The sequence below is a fragment of the Salmo salar genome, chromosome 01, assembly GCF_965601325.2.
Source record: "Salmo salar chromosome 01, fSalSal1, whole genome shotgun sequence".
NCBI lineage: Eukaryota > Metazoa > Chordata > Actinopteri > Salmoniformes > Salmonidae > Salmo > Salmo salar.
In genome coordinates this window covers 118,296,525-118,314,864 of record NC_138291.1, presented here as the reverse complement: position 1 = coordinate 118,314,864, position 18,340 = coordinate 118,296,525, and the positions used below count along the sequence as shown (strand labels likewise).

The 18,340-nt window shown below is 45.4% G+C and overlaps 2 protein-coding genes across 3 annotated transcripts in view; both read right to left on the bottom strand.

Annotated features, from left to right (window-relative positions):
- LOC145850536 (C-terminal-binding protein 2) overlaps positions 1-18,340 on the bottom strand; it is a 283,476-nt gene that overhangs the window by 247,461 nt on the left and 17,675 nt on the right. The window lies entirely within an intron of this gene.
- Positions 7,278-9,528, bottom strand: LOC106563045 (uncharacterized). The gene has a single exon (XM_014128262.3). The coding sequence runs from the start codon at positions 9,426-9,428 to the stop codon at positions 7,278-7,280; it is 2,151 nt and encodes a 716-aa protein (XP_013983737.2). The 5' UTR covers positions 9,429-9,528.

The following is an 18,340-nucleotide window of genomic DNA, read 5'->3' as shown; positions in this document are numbered from 1 at the left end:
AGACAGGGTTAAGGGCAGGACCCTCCCACCGCTCTTCTTCTAGAATAGACGGCACTATTTTGAAACGTTTTTTTTTTCTCTTCTAGTTTCTAGCTTGTTTCTTGGTTACAAATAAGGAAACCATTTTGTTTCAGAATTTATTTTGTATAATGAATTATTTTTAGTCGACAGATGAGAGATATCATTTTAAAAGAAAATTTTAATCTAGAATAAAACATTTTTCGGGGGGGGCTATTTTGGGGCTCTAGATTTGAGTTTCTGGTTTATATATATAAGGACAATATATATATAATATATATATATATTTTAAAAAAAAATAATTAAATGTAACCTTTATTTAACTAGGCAAGTCAGTTAAAAACAAGTTCTTATTTACAGGTCAAACCCAGACGACGCTGGGCCAATTGTGCGCCGCCCTATGGGACTCCCAATCACGGCCGGTTGTGATACAGCCTGGATTTGAACCAGGGACTGTAGTGACGCCTCTAGCACTGCCTTAGACCGCTGCGCCACTCGGGATCCAAATAACAAATATAAAACAATGTTTTTCATAATACTGTACAATAAATAGACAAACAAAAAAATAAAAATAAAAATATTCTAGACAAATAAGAACATGTTTTCTATAGCAAGAGTATACGCTACAATGGTTCACATGAAGGGGAAGAAATACGATGCCCTCTCATCACTATGCATGTTTAAACATAAGCCACTAGAGACATTTATTAAGAGGGCTGTACTTCACACGTTTACTTTGCTCAGAAAGGAAAGCAATCTCTTGAGCCTCTAAACTGCTCAGAGAGAGAGAGGGAGAGAGAGAGTTAAAGAGACAGAGAGTGTTAGAGAGTGAGAAAGAGAACAAGAGAGAGAGTAAGAGAGAGAAAAAGAGAGTTCGAGAGTTAGTGCGAGAGAGAGAGAGAGAAAGAGAATTAGAGAGAGAGAAAGCGAGAGAGAGAAAGAGAGAGTTAGAGAGAAAGAGAAAGAGAGAGAGAGAGAAAGAGAGTTAGAGAAAGAGAGTAAGAGAGAGTTAGAGTGTGAGAAAAAGAGAAAGACAGAGAGAACGAGTTAGAGAGTGAGAGAGAGAGAGAGAGCGTGATGAACACCTTGTTATTTTCACAAAAATGTTCAACCAAAATATGTACTATACACAACAATGCAAATGTCCAGACAGTTCTCCACATGTCTCTCTCCAACAAGTCTCCACAGGTCTCTCTCCAACAGGTCTCTCTCTCTCCAACAAATCCCCTTCAATCAGTATAGATGTGTGCCATTCAGAGGGTGAATGGGCAGACAAAATATTTATGTGCCTTTGAACAGGGTACGGTAGTAGGTGCCAGGCGCAGGGCTGTTACGGTAACCGTATTACCGCCACACCGGTGTTCACAAGTCATGACCGCAGTCAAATTCCACATGACCATTTAGTCACAGTAATTAGTCTTCTCCAAGCTCTGATGCTGCTGATGGTCATTAGTAGCCTACCAAACTAGCTAAATGCCTGGTACTCAGCACTCTATTGTCCCTCCATCAGGTCCTAATGGCCTGGTACTCAGCACTCTATTGTCCTTCTAATCAGGTCCTAATGGCCTGGTACTCAGCACTCTATTGTCCTTCTAATCAGGTCCTAATGGCCTGGTTCTCAGCACTCTATTGTCCTTCTAATCAGGTCCTAATGGCCTGGTACTCAGGGATCTATTGTCCCTCCATCAGGTCCTAATGGCCTGGTACTCAGGGCTCTATTGTCCCTCCATCCGGTCCTAATGGCCTGGTTATTAGGGATCTATTGTCCCTCCCTTATTAGGGATCTATTGTCACTTCATGAGAACCCATGAGCTCATGTTGCGCAACATTTCTATAGGCTATGTAATTGAGTGAAAAAACAGTTTTGATGGCCTCTACTAAAAAGAGGAGGCTCAGCTTTCTATAGGCTAGGCCTACTCTATTTGTTCCACTGGCATGCAGTGCTGGATAATGGTTTACTTAGTGAGCGCTGAGGAAGGCCTTTATCCACGTTCTCAGGACCTTTTCTAACACCCCGTATCACTGTCTATTTCTACTGATCAGCTGTCTGGCTTCCTAGTAACAACAATGACCTCTAATGCATTTGGTCTCATGGTAAATGACATGGTACAAGTTCAGTGAATAATACTAAAACATACTAAATATCTATGGAGGATAATGATATATGTTCAAACACAGAGAAGCACAATTAGCCTCAATGATAAAAAACAAAATGGTCAAAACTATGCGAGAGTTCAGAACCATGAAAACAGCAACTATATTACACTAAAGAACCATGAAAACAGCAACTATATTAGACTACAGAACCATGAAAACAGCAACTATATTAGACTACAGAACCATGAAAACAGCAACTATATTAGACTACAGAACCATGAAAACAGCAACTATATTAGAGATCAGAACCATGAAAACAGATACTATATTACACTACAGAACCATAAAAACAGCAACTATATTAGAGTTCAGAACCATGAAAACAGCAACTATATTAGACTACAGAACCATGAAAACAGCAACTATATTAGACTTCAGAACCATGAAAACAGCAACTATATTAGAGATCAGAACCATGAAAACAGATACTATATTAGAGTACAGAACCATGAAAACAGCAACTATATTAGAGATCAGAACCATGAAAACAGCAACTATATTAGAGATCAGAACCATGAAAACAGCAACTATATTAGAGATCAGAACCATGAAAACAGCAACTATATTAGAGATCAGAACCATGAAAACAGATACTATATTACACTACAGAACCATAAAAAACACAACTATATTAGAGTACAGAACCATGAAAACAGCAACTATATTAGAGATCAGAAACATGAAAACAGCAACTATATTAGAGATCAGAACCATGAAAACAGCAACTATATCAGAGTACAGAACCATGAAAATTAATTTCTCACATCAATTTGTGGCATAAATTTGTTCCATCAATTCGTGGATACAATTTCACATAATATTCAAAAGAAAAACACTTTACAATATTGCTTTACGTGGTAGCTATTATTTTTAAATATATTTTATTTCACCTTTATTTAACCAGGTAGGCCAGTTAAAACAAGTTCTTATTTACAACTGTGACCTGGCCAAGATAAAGAAAAGCAGTGCGACACAAACAACAACACAGAGTTACACATGGAATAAACAAGCGTACAGTCAATAACACAATAGAAAAAAAACTATATACAGTGTGTGCAAATGAGGTAAGATTAGGGAGGTAAGGCAATAAATAGGCCGTAGTGGCGAAATAATTACAATTTAGCAATTAAACACTGGAGTGATAGATGTGCAGAAGATGAATGTGCAAGTAGAGATACTGGGGTGCAAAGGAGCAAAAACAATAAATAACAATATGGGGATGAGGTAGTTGGATGGGCTATTTACAGATGGGCTATGGGCTATGTACAGATGCAATGAGCTGTGCTTTATGTGGTAGTCGTGATTTACGTGGTAGATATGCTTTACGTGGTAGCTATGCTTTACGTGGTAGCTATGAGTTACGTGGGAGCTATGAGTTACGTGGTAGCTGTGTTTTACGTGGTAGCTGTGCTTTACGTGGTAGCTATGCTTTACGTGGTAGCTATGCTTTACGTGGTAGCTATGCTTTACGTGGTAGCTATGCTTTACGTGGTAGATATGCTTTACGTGGTAGATATGCTTTACGTGGTAGCTATGCTTTACGTGTGTTGCGTCTAATTTCTGCATTACCAAATGAGGAGAGTTAAACTTCACACACCAGTCAGAGTTATACTTAAACTACATCTTTAATAATTAAGAGCTTTGCAAAAGATCTTAGAACCACAGATCTTAGAAACAGTTCACAAAGGGACTTTATATTTGAGAAAGGAGTATCCCTTAGCCAGATAACATTCGCTATAAATTATCGTTCAGTTTGGTCCCTAAGACGAGGTTCTAATCTCGTTCCTGGTACTTCATAGTACAAAAACACCATCTCATCCAATGGCATAACTCAATTGTCAACTCTAGATACTCCCATCTCAAGTAAACCCCCTCTTGATCCCACTCCTGGACAAGCTCACTGAGGGGAGTGACTTGCGCACGGACATTGTGGAGACAAGTAATTGGTTCCCCATTAATCACGCCATCCCTTCACATGGTTTAAGAATAGGTAAAGACACATTCACATATGAAGACAATGTTCCATCCTGTCCTCTTCCATTTCTGATATTCTGCATAGCACCAGGGACATGTAAAAGACAAGTCTGACCTCTCCCCTCTCTGGGCCCCAAGTGACTGAGCCCCAGCTGAGGGAAAAGGGGAACCTGCCAACACCAGAGTCCAAAAGGATACATTCTAATGACAAGTATCTCACATAAGCATATTATGCAAATAAAACATCTTAATTATCTATGTTACCCAACTAATTCTGATTCATCCGTCACACATGGTAGCCATGCTTTACGTGGTAGCTGTGCTTTACGTGATAGCTGTGCTTTACGTGATAGCTGTGCTTTACGTGGTAGCTGTGTTTTACGTGGTAGCTGTGCTTTACGTGGTAGCTGTGCTTTACGTGATAGCTGTGCTTTACGTGATAGCTGTGCTTTACGTGGTAGCTGTGCTTTACGTGGTAGCTGTGCTTTACGTGGTAGCTGTGGTTTACGTGGTAGCTGTCTTTTCCGTGGTAGCTGTGATTTCCGTGGTAGCTGTGATTTCCGTGGTAGCTGTGTTTTACGTGGTAGCTGTGTTCTACGTGGTAGAGGTGTTCTACGTGGTAGCTGTGTTCTACGTGGGGGCAGTTTTTTACGTGGTAGCTGTATTTTACGTGGTAGCTATGTTTTATGTGGTAACCATGCTTTACGTGGTAGATATGTTTTACGTGGTAGGTGTGTTTTACGTGGTAGCTATGGTTTACGTGGTAGCTATGCTTTATGTGGTAGCTGTATTTTATGTGGTAGATATGTTTTACGTGGTAACCATGCTTTACGTGGTAGATATGTTTTACGTGGTAGCTGTGTTCTACGTGGTGGCTGTGTTCTACGTGGTAGCTGTATTTTACGTGGTAGATGTATTTTACGTGGTAGATATGTTTTATGTGGTAACCATGCTTTACGTGGTAGATATGTTTTACGTGGTAGCTGTGTTCTACGTGGTAGCTGTGTTCTACGTGGTGGCTGTGTTCTACGTGGTGGCTGTGTTCTACGTGGTGGCTGTGTTCTACGTGGTAGCTGTGTTCTACGTGGTGGCTGTATTTTACGTGGTAGCTGTATTTTACGTGGTAGATATGTTTTATGTGGTAACCATGCTTTACGTGGTAGATATGTTTTATGTGGTAACCGTGCTTTACGTGGTAGATATGTTTTACGTGGTAGGTGTATTTTACGTGGTAGCTATGTTTTACGTGGTAGCTGTGCTTTACGTGGTAGCTGTGCTTTACGTGGTAGCTGTGCTCTACGTGGTAGCTGTGCTTTACGTGGTAGATATGCTTTACGTGGTAGATATGCTTTACGTGGTAGCTGTGCTTTACGTGGTAGATATGCTTTACGTGGTAGCTTAGCTTTACGTGGTAGCTATGCTTTACGTGGTAGCTGTGTAAATGGATTTGTGAGGATTTCTAAGCAGGAACTCAACCTGAACAACCAGGGGAATAACAACTATTCCCCAAAACACGTCAACACACACACGCGCGCGCACACACACACACACACACACACACACACACACACACACACACACACACACACACACACACACACACACACACACACACACACACACACACACACACACACACACACACACACACACACACACACACACACACACACACACACACACACACACACAGAACTGCTTGAAAAAATGGTGAAATATTGTGGAAAATGTCAGACAGTGAACAAAAGCAAAGCAATACACAGAGTGAAAATGAAAGATTGACTTTCCATCAACTTTTCAGTCTGAGCCATACGATCAGATTCTCTCTACTTCCTGGAACGGGAGGGTGGAGGGTTTAAGGCTGAGGAATGTCACCAATAAAAAACAACTGCTAATCCTAGTAGATATTGAGACTCTGTGTGTGTGTGTGTGTGTGTGTGTGTATCTAGGCTGTCTAAAAACAGAAGCTAGCTAGAGATTACAAATGATTCCATGTGACACCCACACATCCAATTCTATTAACAGGATGTGTGGACACTAAGCTCCTGATGAGAGCAGACAGCAGAGTAGAATGGAGAGACAGAGACTGTCAAACACACTGGCTCCTGATGAGAGGAGACAGCAGAGTAGAATGGAGAGAGAAGAGACTGTCAAACACACTAGCTCCTGATGAGAGGACATCACCTATCCAATCCAAGTTTGCAGAAACAAACGAGCAACACAATGTGTCACTACAAAACCCAAACAACTTGAGTGAATTTCAAGTCAAACCGCGGGTACGATTTTTAGGATTTACAGTGCTGCTGGATGTATTTAAACAGGGATCACAGACAGACAGGAGCTCTAAGGACACGGGTCTACAGCGGTGCTACTGGTTGTATTTAAACAGGGACCACAGACAGACAGGAGCTCTAAGGACACGGGTCTACAGCGGTGCTACTGGTTGTATTTAAACAGGGACCACAGACAGACAGGAGCTCTAAGGACACGGGTCTACAGCGGTGCTACTGGTTGTATTTAAACAGGGATCACAGACAGACAGGAGCTCTAAGGACACGGGTCTACAGCGGTGCTACTGGTTGTATTTAAACAGGGATCACAGACAGACAGGAGCTCTAAGGACACGGGTCTACAGCGGTGCTACTGGTTGTATTTAAACAGGGACCACAGAAAGACAGGAGCTCTAAGGACACGGGTCTACAGCGGTGCTGCTGGTTGTATTTAAACAGGGATCAGAGACAGACAGGAGCTCTAAGGACACGGGTCTACAGCGGTGCTACTGGTTGTATAAATAGTGTCACCATTTAAAAACAGACCTGTCAGGTAAAGTTGATTATCATATCACATATACAGTATCACACAGTATTCTTCATCAATTCATTAAAAAGGTTGTTGATATAAAATGTAAATATTTAAGCTTTAGAAAACATTAATAATGAAACACATATCGTTATCATTGTTCTGTAAAAACATCAACATACAGCACAAATAGATTCTAATGAAAGCCCAACACTCCAACATCAACTAAATCCAGCCAATAGGAAACTAGATATAGGACAGATAGGAAGAACGTTTGAATAAGTAACATATGGACAAACTAAAAGGAACAACGACAAGCCAAGCTAAAGTCAAGAGAGAGAGGACAGGAGAGGAGTTGAGGAGGAGAGTTGGAGAGGAGAGGAGGGGAGGAGAGGAGAGGGGAGGGGAGGGGAGAGGAGAGGAGAGGAGGAGAGGAGGGATAGCGAGGTCAGAGGACCGTGGTTACTTGTATCAGGTGAGGCAGCCATGGTAGAAACAATGACAGGTGGTCCCGTCCTCCGTCCTGCCGTCCTGTTGTTGTTAAGGGTCTGTATCTGGTGGGAGGTGGACGACGCTGCTACGACCACACCGCTCTCCCCTGCATTGGACGTCCCCTTCCTCAGCAGCTGGGGGCTGTGCAGGGGGCTCTGAACCACCCCAGGTGACATGGGGGGCATATTGGGGGCTCTCTTCATGAGCTCCATGGGGGAGTAAGAACCAGAGAAAGTTTTGGGGGCCATTCCGCCGGGGGTGTTGGGGGCAGTAGGCTGCTGGTGCTGCAGGGAGGACATGGCGATGCCGGTGTGGGCGTTGTACATGGATAGCGGTCTTGCCTGGGTGACGGCGTTACCGTATTCCCCGGAGCTGACAGGGAAGGTCCCTCGGGGTGCTCCGTACGTGGTGGTCTCCAGGAGGTGTTGAGATGGGGCACTGTTGGGTCTCCTGCCCAGGAACTCTCCCATCCTGGGGCTGAAGGTCTGGAGGGTGGTGGGGGGCTGCTGATGCATCGTGTGGGGGTCCATGGCCATGCTGCTCATCCCCTGGGTCATGTTCTGCATCCCTTGCATGTAGAGGTTGTTGGTGTGGCCGAAGCTGTTGGAGCGGGCTCTAATGCGCTGCTGAGCGGCTAAGGCCGACTCCCCAGGCTGCTGTTTACAGTGAAGCACCACGCTGGACAGAGCTCGGGCCTGGCCCAGATTAGTGGCTATAGAACGGACGTCATGATCCTCCATGACCCCCAGCATAGAGGTGGAGTCAAAGCCCTGCTGGAGTAGTAAGCTGATGGTGCTGTCCGCTAGACCCTCGGCTCTGAGGAACGCCAGGAACCCTTGGTCCACCATCCTCTTGGGATCCATATTCAACTCCGCGCTAGGGTGTTGTTGTTGTTGGACCATGGCAGAGCCGGGGTCGTATCCCGGGTCGTAGGGAAGCCTCTGGGATGCTACAGCACCGTAGTGCTGGAGGGAACCGTCCATGTGTCCGTGTTGCTGGGTAGCTGGGTCCACCATGAGACTGGTGGCTGCGGCAGCCTGTCCAACACCAACCCGGGGGTCCAACGGGAGGTTGTAGATGGCACTGTAGAGGGGAGGGTGATAAGCAGAAAGAGAAGGGAGAGGCTGAGGCTGGGCCGCAGCGTAAACAGGAAGCGGGGGTTGGACCCCGTAGCAGGCAGGAGATGGAGCCCTGCAGACACCAATGCTGTGCTGGAAGTCTGGGATCATCTTGGCTTCCCGGTACGACCGGCTGAGCTCGTTGTGAGTGGGAGAGGAAGGAGGAGGAGGAGGGGGAGGGCCTGGGGCAGGAGTAAGAGCTGGGAGAGGAGGGGCGGACCTGGCGTGTCCTTGATCCCAGGCAGACGCAGTAGAAACACCAGCTCTAAACCCCCCTCTTCCACCGGTGAGCCCGGACATCCCATAATGCGATGCTGATCTGTTAAGCAGGTGATGCTGCTGCTGGCTGGCCCTATATAAGGAAGAGCCGTCTTCAAGACGACGAGGAGATAAGCTCCTGGTAGCAGCAGTAGAAATAGTCATAGCCGGGGCTGTGTTGTCCAGCGGGAGTTCAGCCTGGTAGTAATTCTGTTGAGCTGGAGGAACCACGGAAGAAGCCCTGGCTGCCATCATTTGCCTGAGATAGAGACTACTCAGCTCGGGTACTGAGTTCTTCCTCACCAAGGTGTGTGGAAGTGGTTGTCCATGACTCTCTGGGTAGAGTTGGTAGATCTGGTAGGGGTACATGGCTTCGTCCTTCTGAGGTAAAAAGTCTGAGGGAGGGGGTCGTAGTTCGTGAGGCAGCTCGTACCAGACCCCGCCCTCGCCCCCTACCAGCGCCACAGAATTCCTGCGCCCCTCAATCGTGACGGCGTCTTCGTGACGACAGAGACTCTGTCGTTCCCCTATGTCCCTAAACTGTCCCTCACTAGTCCATCCGAGTCCCGGACCGGAGGGGTAACGGTTCTCCCCTGAAGGCTGTGCTGTCATGTAGCTTCACACAGCCAGGCTATCACTAAATTATTCACACATGGAAACAGAACGCCATGAGGAGGCAAATGAACGGTGACGTGACAAACACACAGCCACTGTATATACACACACAACCCCACACTGTATACACACACACAAAACCCCACACTGTATATATACACACACACACACACACACCCACTGTATATACACACCCACTGTATACACACACACACACACACAAATACATATATATATACACACATATATACACATACACACATATATATATATACACACACATATATATATATATATATATACACATACACACATATATATATATATATACACACACATATATACACACACACACACACACACATACATACATACATACATACATACATACATACATACATACATACATATATATATATATATATTACACACACATATATACATACATACATACATATTGTGGCAAAGAAAGGGGTCGAGTGATAAATGGCAGATATGTGAGGGCAGAACTAATAAACGGGCTCTGCCCGATCACTAAAATGGCCACCCCGATCAGAACTACAGATCACAAAATGGCCGACTGCCAAAACTACAATTCCCAGAAGCAAGGGGAACCCTCAGAAGGTGGAGCCGACCTATAGATAAAAGGTCAAGAAAAACCAGGAAGAGAGAGAGAGGGCGGGAAGGATCTATGAACCATAGAGAAAGAGACAATCTACATTGGCTGGATTTACCGTGTACGAGCTGGACTGTTTTGGACTTACCTGTTGGCGTTTAGACCTGGACCTACCGAGAACCAGATTTGTGTACCGAACCCTGCTATCCTTGACCTTACCTGCGGCCTGGGTGGACCAGGACAGCGAAACAAACACACAGGTACTGTCATGTTTGAAAGAACTTTCATTCTGGGCTGACTTTGGTGACAGTTTCCCACTTAATTTGTGACAAACGCTCCTAACTTTGAAGAGGTTTGCCACAATATATATACACACACACACACACACACACACAACCCCACACTGTGTACACACACACACACACACACACACACACACACACACACACACACACAGTGTATACACACCCACCGTATACACACACACACACACACACACACACACACACACACACACAGTGTATACACACCCACCGTATACACACACACAAAACCCCACACTGTGTATACACACCCACTGTATATATACACACACACACACAAAACCCCACACTGTGTATACACACACAAAACCCCACACTGTGTATACACACCCACTGTATATATACACACACACACACACACACACACACACACACACACACACACACACACACACACACTGTGTATACACACACACACACACACACACACACACACACACACACACAAAAACCCACCTTGTAAGGCCTGCTATTTCATTTTACCGTGAACCCCAGAGACCATGCTTGTACTGGGCTGGTGTCACGTTCACATAGGATTGTGGGGAAACTTGGGGTAAAAAAAACATGCGGTAGTCATGGAGCTACAATGGAGGAGGGGTCAGGATAATCCAATGGGGTTGATCCTTTTCTCTGGCAGGAAGGAGGGTTCAGTTCACTAGCCTCTCCTCTCCTGTCCTCTCCTCTCCTAAGCACAGCAGTGAAGGATTAGAGTCCAAATAAAACCTGCTTAAAGGGAAACTTTGGGATTTTGGCAATGAAGCCCTTTATCTGCTTCCCAAGAGTCAGATGAACTCACGGATACCATTTTTTTATGTCTGTGTCCAGTATGAAGGAAATGTGAGGTCTTTGCAAGCCAACGTGAACTAGCGTTAGCGCAATGACTGTAAGTATATGGTATCTACTAGCATTCTTCACTGCCCCCTGTGACATCACATGAACCAAATACTAGTAACGGGGTAAAAAATAAAATCGATGCTGTGGCAAACCTCTTCAACGCTAGGAGCGTTTGTCACAAATTAAGTGGGAAACTGTCACCAAAGTCAGCCCAGAATGAAAGTTCTTTCAAACATGACAGTACCTGTGTGTTTGTTTCTCTGTCCTGGTCCACCCAGGCCGCAGGTAAGGTCAAGGTTTTTAATGACCCTTTATCTGTGGGTCAGCTCCACCTTCTGAGGGTTCCCCTTGCTTCTGGGAATTGTAGTTTTGGCAGTCGGCCATTTTGTGATCTGTAGTTCTGATCGGGGTGGCCATTTTAGTGATCGGGCAGAGCCCGTTTATTAGTTCTGCCCTCACATATCTGCCATTTATCACTCGACCCCCTTCTTTGCCACACATCTCCCCCCCCCTAGATCCGACCCCCTAGGACGGGCTACCGCAGCAAAATATGCGTGCATGCGGGATAACCCATCCACATTTCCCATTTCCTTTCCTGCTCTGTGTTTCAAGTCAAAGTGAAACGGTTGGAGACTCAAAAACCACCGCATCACCCGAGCGTTCTTCTCTTTAGCCCTATGCATCCAGGTGAGTGGTGCATGGTCACTGATGAGGGTGAAGTGGTAGTATTTCAGGTAGTATTTCAGGCTTTCCAGAGCCCACTTTACTGCCAGCGCCTCTTTCTCAACAACTGAGTAGTTGGTTTCCCGTGGTTCCAGCTTCCTGCTTAAAAACAGGATGGGGTGTTCCACCCCTTCTACCTCTTGGGACAGCACTGCTCCCAAGCCGACCTCTGAAGCATCCGTCTGAACCACAAACTCTCTCTCAAAGTCTGGTACCACCAGCACTGGATTACAGCAGAGGGCCTCCTGTAATGTCCTAAATGCTTTGGTGGCCCTTTCATCCCACTTGACCATGTTTGGCCCTCTGGCTCTAGTCATGTCGGTGAGTGGGGCGGCCACTGTGGCATAACTTGGGATGAACTTCCGGTAGTACCCGGTCAGCCCTAGGAAGGCTCGAACGTGCTTCTTATTTACTGGTTTCGGCCATTCTCTAATTACCTCCACCTTCTTACGTTGGGGTTTGATTAATCCTCTTCCCACTGTGTATCCCAGATACTCCGTTTCCTCTAACCCCACATAACACTTGGCAGGGTTCGCCGTGAGCCCTGCCTTTCTAAGGGCGTCTAACACTGCCTGTACCCAAGGTAAGTGGGATTCCCAATCTGGGCTGTAGATCCCCACGTCATCTAAATAAGCTGCGGCAGATGCTTGGTGCGGTTTTAGGACCTTGTCCATGAGCCGTTGAAAGGTGGCTGGGGCCCCGTGTAGGCCTAATGGCATGACGGTGTATTGAAACAAACCATCAGGGGTTGCAAAGGCTGTCTTTTCTTTGGCCCTGGGGGTCAGAGGAATTTGCCAGTACCCTTTTGTCAGGTCCAGGGTCGTAATGTATCGAGCTTTACCAATTTTCTCCAGTAGTTCGTCTACCCTGGGCATGGGGTAGGCATCAAACTTGGCGATTTCATTTACCTTCCGAAAGTTGTTACAGAACCGCAAAGACCCATCGGGCTTGAAGACCATCACAATTGGGCTAGACCACTCACTATGTGACTCTTCGATCACTCCAGCTGTCAACATTTTCTCCGTCTCTGCTCTAATCGCTGCCTGTCGAGCCTCAGGTACCCGATATGGCCTCATGCTCACTTTTCTCCCTGGTAGGGAAACTATATCATGAGCTGTAACCTCAGTTCGGCCGGGTACCTCAAACACTTCTCTGTTTTTCTGGATCAGGGTCTTTACTTCCTGTACTTGTGCTGGGGACAGAGTAGGTGAAATATTTACTTTGGCTGTCTCGTGAGTGTGTGTGGGGTACATGACCATTAGTGTTTCTCTCTCTCTCCATGCTTAACAGGTTTATGTGATAGATCTGTTCCTGGGGCCGTCGACCTGGCTATCGGATCCGATAATTAACTTCTCCTATTCTCTCCAGTACTTCATATGGTCCTTTCCATGTGGCTAGTAGTTTGCACTCTACCGTGGGGATCAGCACTAACACCTTATCTCCCGGTTGAAATTCCCTCAGGGTAGCCTGCTGGTTATAAGTGTGCCGCTGGTGCTCTTGTGCTTGTCTCATGTGCTCTCTGACGATGGGCATGACTGTGGCTATCCTGTTTTGCATTGCCGTGATGTGCTCTATGACACTAGTATACGGGGTGGATTGGTGTTCCCAGGTTTCCCGGGCGATGTCTAAGATTCCTCGGGGGTGCCTCCCATCTACCAGCTCGAAGGGAGAAAACCCCAGCGAGGCTTGAGGAACCTCTCTAATGGCAAACATCAGATATGGCAACATGCAATCCCAGTTTTTCCCATCCTTGTCGATTACCTTCCTGAGCATTGACTTCGGGGTCCGGTTGAATCTCTCAACCAGCCCGTCCGTCTGTGGATGGTAAACCGATGTCCTAAACTGTTTCACCTGCCACAATTTACATAGGTCCGCCATAAGGCGGGACATAAAGGGGGTCCCCTGTTCAGCAAGGATCTCCTTTGGGACCCCTACCCTGGTGAACAATAGCATTAGTTCCTTGGCGATATTTTTGGAAGCCATTGTCCGAAGGGAAATGGCTTCTGGGTAGCGAGTGGCATAATCTAGAATGACCAGAATGTATTGGTGCCCTCTGGCGGATTTGGGTAGTGGGCCCAGTATATCCATCGCTATCCTCTCAAATGGCGTTTCAATTATGGGGAGTGGCACTAACGGGCTTCTAAACGCTGGTCGGGGAGCTGTTACCTGGCACTCCGGGCACTCTCCACAATGCCGAGCCACTTCAGCCTGAATTCCTGGCCAGTAAAACCTCCTTACAATCCGGTCTCGGGTTTTATTGATACCAAGGTGTCCACCCAGAATGTGCCCATGAGCTAGATCCAGTACTGTCTTCCTGTACCGGGTGGGGACCAACAACTGTTCCACCACATCAACCCCTATTTTTGAGACTCTGTACACCAAACCATTTTTCATGATGAAGTGGGGAAAACTATTAGGTATCATCCCATAATTTATGGGAGTACCATCTACGACATGCACGTCTGCTCTGGCTTGCTGCAGGGTTGGATCCTGGTGTTGGGCCGTCCCGAAATTAGTCATGGACCCTGCCAGGTCTGCTGGTTCTAGATAGTCGTCCTCTGGATTCAGATCAACCCCAGCCCCACTAGTACTGGGCTGTTCATTATCAACGAGGTTTGCCGCTTCATCCTCATCCTCCCCTACTAGTACCTGTGAGGTTGGCCCCTGGGAGATCTCTTTTCTTGGCCTTGGTTGAAGGCCCCATGCTTCTTCCTGCTTGGTCAGGGTTGATGGCTTCTCAAATATGCCGTTCTTTTGGCCTAACTGCGCAAAGTTAGGAAAGTATCTACCCAATATTACATCATATGGCATCTTTGGGACCACGCCGACCTCATAATCCAGCAGACCGTCCTCTGTTTGTATGCTCACTAATGCTGTGGGGTACAGACGGGTATCCCCATGAATGCAGGTAACACTGATATCCTGACTTGTATCCAGTTTATGAGTCGGCACTAGATTTGCAACGACCAGGGTTAGCATACTGCCGGAATCCAGTAGTGCTTCAACCTCTTTCCCTTCAACCTTCACCCTGCACATATGTTTGTTTCTCGATCTTTCAAATACAGTGGTTACCACAGGACATTCATACCATATCTCATCTTCTTTTTCACCGAGGTTACATTGCATTGGTTCTTCTTTAATAGGGCAGTAGGATGCAATATGTCCCGGTCGATTACAATTGTAACAGATAATAGGGTTTTGGGGGGAGACCTCCTCGACCCCCAGTCCCGGTTTCCGGCTTTTTCCTTAGTGTCTCGGCCCAATTCTGATTCTTTCCTCATGGCCCCACGCTGCTCTCCTCTCCCTCCACCTGTTGGGACAGTCTTACCCTGTCCGCTGGTTCGCCCAGGCCTGGGGAATGAGAATCTTTCCTCCTGTGCCTGCTCAGCTGTTCCTGCCATACAATACTGTTCAACCAGGCCCACGAGATGGTCGGCGGAAAGTACCTCGTTCTGGCCAACCCATCGTCGCACTTCTTGGGGTAGACCTCGCTGAAACTGGTTGAGTACGATGGTCTCGACGACCTCGGCGGAAGAACGGGTCTCCGGTCGCAACCATTTCCATGCCAGGTGAATCAAGTCGAAAATCTGTGTTCGGGGGGGTTGCCCCGGTCTGTAGGACCCCTGATGGAAGTGGTGTGCCCTCACGGTATCGGTCACTCCCAGTCTAGTCAGAATCTCTCACTTGAGTTTATCGTAATCCTGTGCATCCTTCAACTCCAGGTCGAAATATGCTTTTTGAGCGTCCCCTGCCAGGTATGGTGCCAGAAGCCCTGCCCATTCTTCTTTCAGCCACTTCTCCCTCTCTGCCGACCTTTCGAAGGTGGTAAGATATGGTTCCACATCATCCTGCGCTGTCATTTTTTGAAGAAAATGATTGGCCCACCTTTGGGTATTTGCAGCTGGTAACTGAGCCCCATATTGGTTCGCCAGCCCATTTAGGCCTTCTCTTAACCTGTTAGGGCTAGGGGGCAGTATTGACACGGCTGGATAAAAAACATACCCGATTTAATCTGGTTACCACTCCTACCCAGTAACTAGAATATGCATATACTTATTACATATGGATAGAAAACACCCTAAATTTTCTAAAACTGTTTGAATGGTGTCTGTGAGTATAACAGAACTCAAATGGCAGGTCAAAACCTGAGAGATTCCTTTACAGGAAGTGGCCTGTCTGACCATTTCTTGAACTTCTTTTCCATCTCTATCATTTACTAAGGATCTCTGCTCTAACGTGACACTTCCCACGTCGTCCATAGGCGCTCAGAGCCCGGGAAAAAACAGAATGTCGTCATCCCAGCCCCAGGCTGAAACACATTATCGCCTTTCTCAAGTGGCCGATCAAGGGACACTGGGCTTATGCGCGTGACCCCGACCGCCCCCGCCTTTGGGATTTTTTCCTCTGTTTGCCGAAAAGGAGATTCCTTGTCGGAATATTATCGCTTTTCTACGAGAAAAATGTCGTAAAAATTGATTTTAAACAGCGGTTGACATGCTTCGAAGTACGGTAATGGAATATTTAGAATTTTATTGTCACGAATTGCGCCATGCGCGCGATACTTCTTTACTATTTCGGATAGTGTCTGGAACGCACGAACAAAACGCCGCTATTCGGATATAACGATGGATTATTTTGGACCAAACCAACATTTGTTATTGAAGTAGCAGTCCTGGGTGTGCATTCTGACGAAGACAACAAAAGGTAATCAAACTTTTATAATAGTAAATATGATTATGGTGAGTGCTAAACTTGCCGGGTGTCTAAATAGCGAGCCCGTGATGCCTGGGCTATGTACTTAGAATATTGCAAAATGTGCTTTCACCAAAAAGCTATTTTAAAATCGGACATATCGAGTGCATAGAGGAGGTCTGTATCTATAATTCTTAAAATAATTGTTATGCTTTTTGTGAACGTTTATCGTGAGTAATTTAGTAAAATGTTAGCGAATTCCCCGGAAGTATGCTAGTTCTGAACGTCACATGCTAATGTAAAAAGCTGGTTTTTGATATAAATATGAATTTGATTGAACAAAACATGCATGTATTGTATAACATAATGTCCTAGGGTTGTCATCTGATGAAGATCATCAAAGGTGAGTGCTGCATTTAGCTGTCTTCTGGGTTTTGGTGACATTATATGCTGGCTTGAAAGATGGGTGTCTGATTATTTCTGGCTTGGTACTCTGCTGACATAATCTAATGTTTTGCTTTCGTTGTAAAGCCTTTTTGAAATCGGACAGTGTGGTTAGATTAACGAGAGTCTTGTCTTTAAATGGCTGTAAAATAGTCATATGTTTGAGAAATTGAAGTAATAGGATTTTTAAGGTTTTGAAAATCGCGCCACAGGCTGCAAGTGGCTGTTACGTAGGTGGGACGAATTCGTCCCGCCTAGCCCAGAGAGGTTAATGAATGTGAGAGAGAGAGAGAGAGAGAGAGATCTCTCTCCAACAGAACGACACACTGAGCGTAAATATATTGATTGCAATTGTTCTCAAATGAGTGAGCGTTCATGTTCAAAGGATTAGCATGTCAATTGTTAATATTAATGAACTGTGTACCTCCTCAGCTGAACATTTTATGACCCATTGTTCTACAAGACACCAGCCATGCCTGTTAGCCACGAGGGCACATTACTCTACCAATTGTTTGTGATGATAATTACTGTTTGTATACTCATGTGAATTACTTAGTTTAGTAAATAAATGATTTTAAGACAATTGATGTATGGATGACTCTTAGTAAAGACTGGGTTCGTGCAGATACAACAATTTACGACGTTTGGAATGAGACTGGACGCGAGTTAAAATACACCATTTAAACCAGAAGATAATCGGCCTATACTATAACAGAATATAATATGTAATGTTATAATATAGGAAAGTTATATTAGGAAAATTATAGCTTTGTAATCTGAATATTTTCCTTGGTGCCCCGATCTCCTAGTTAATTACAATTAAACGATTAATCAGTTAAATCGCGTGATAATAATTACAGGGAGTTAATTGATAAACATGTCTTCAGTTTAATGGTACCCCAAAGACACGACACTAGATATAGTACAGTGTAGCGCTAGCTAGATATAGTACAGTACAGTGTAGCGCTAGCTAGATATAGTACAGTACAGTGTAGCGCTAGCTAGATATAGTACAGTACAGTGTAGTACTACATGATACTCTAATTTTCCCTATACCCATCATGTGGTTGCAACAACCTAGCCTATGAATGACAGTTTACAACGTAGGTGCACACAGGTCGAGAGACAAATTTGAGGTGACAGACAGTGACACAAGGACAGACAGTGACACAAGGACAGACAGTGAGATTCTTGCCTGCATCTAGCTGATCTAGGGTGTAATCAGTAGTCTAACAGTTGCAAAAGAGTTTCTATTGGGCAAATTCAGGTTTATCCCC

What these genes read in the sequence shown, in the direction of transcription:
- LOC106563045 (XM_014128262.3), bottom strand. Translation starts at nt 9,428, where the DNA reads ATGACAGCACAGCCTTCAGGGGAGAACCGTTACCCCTCCGGTCCGGGA.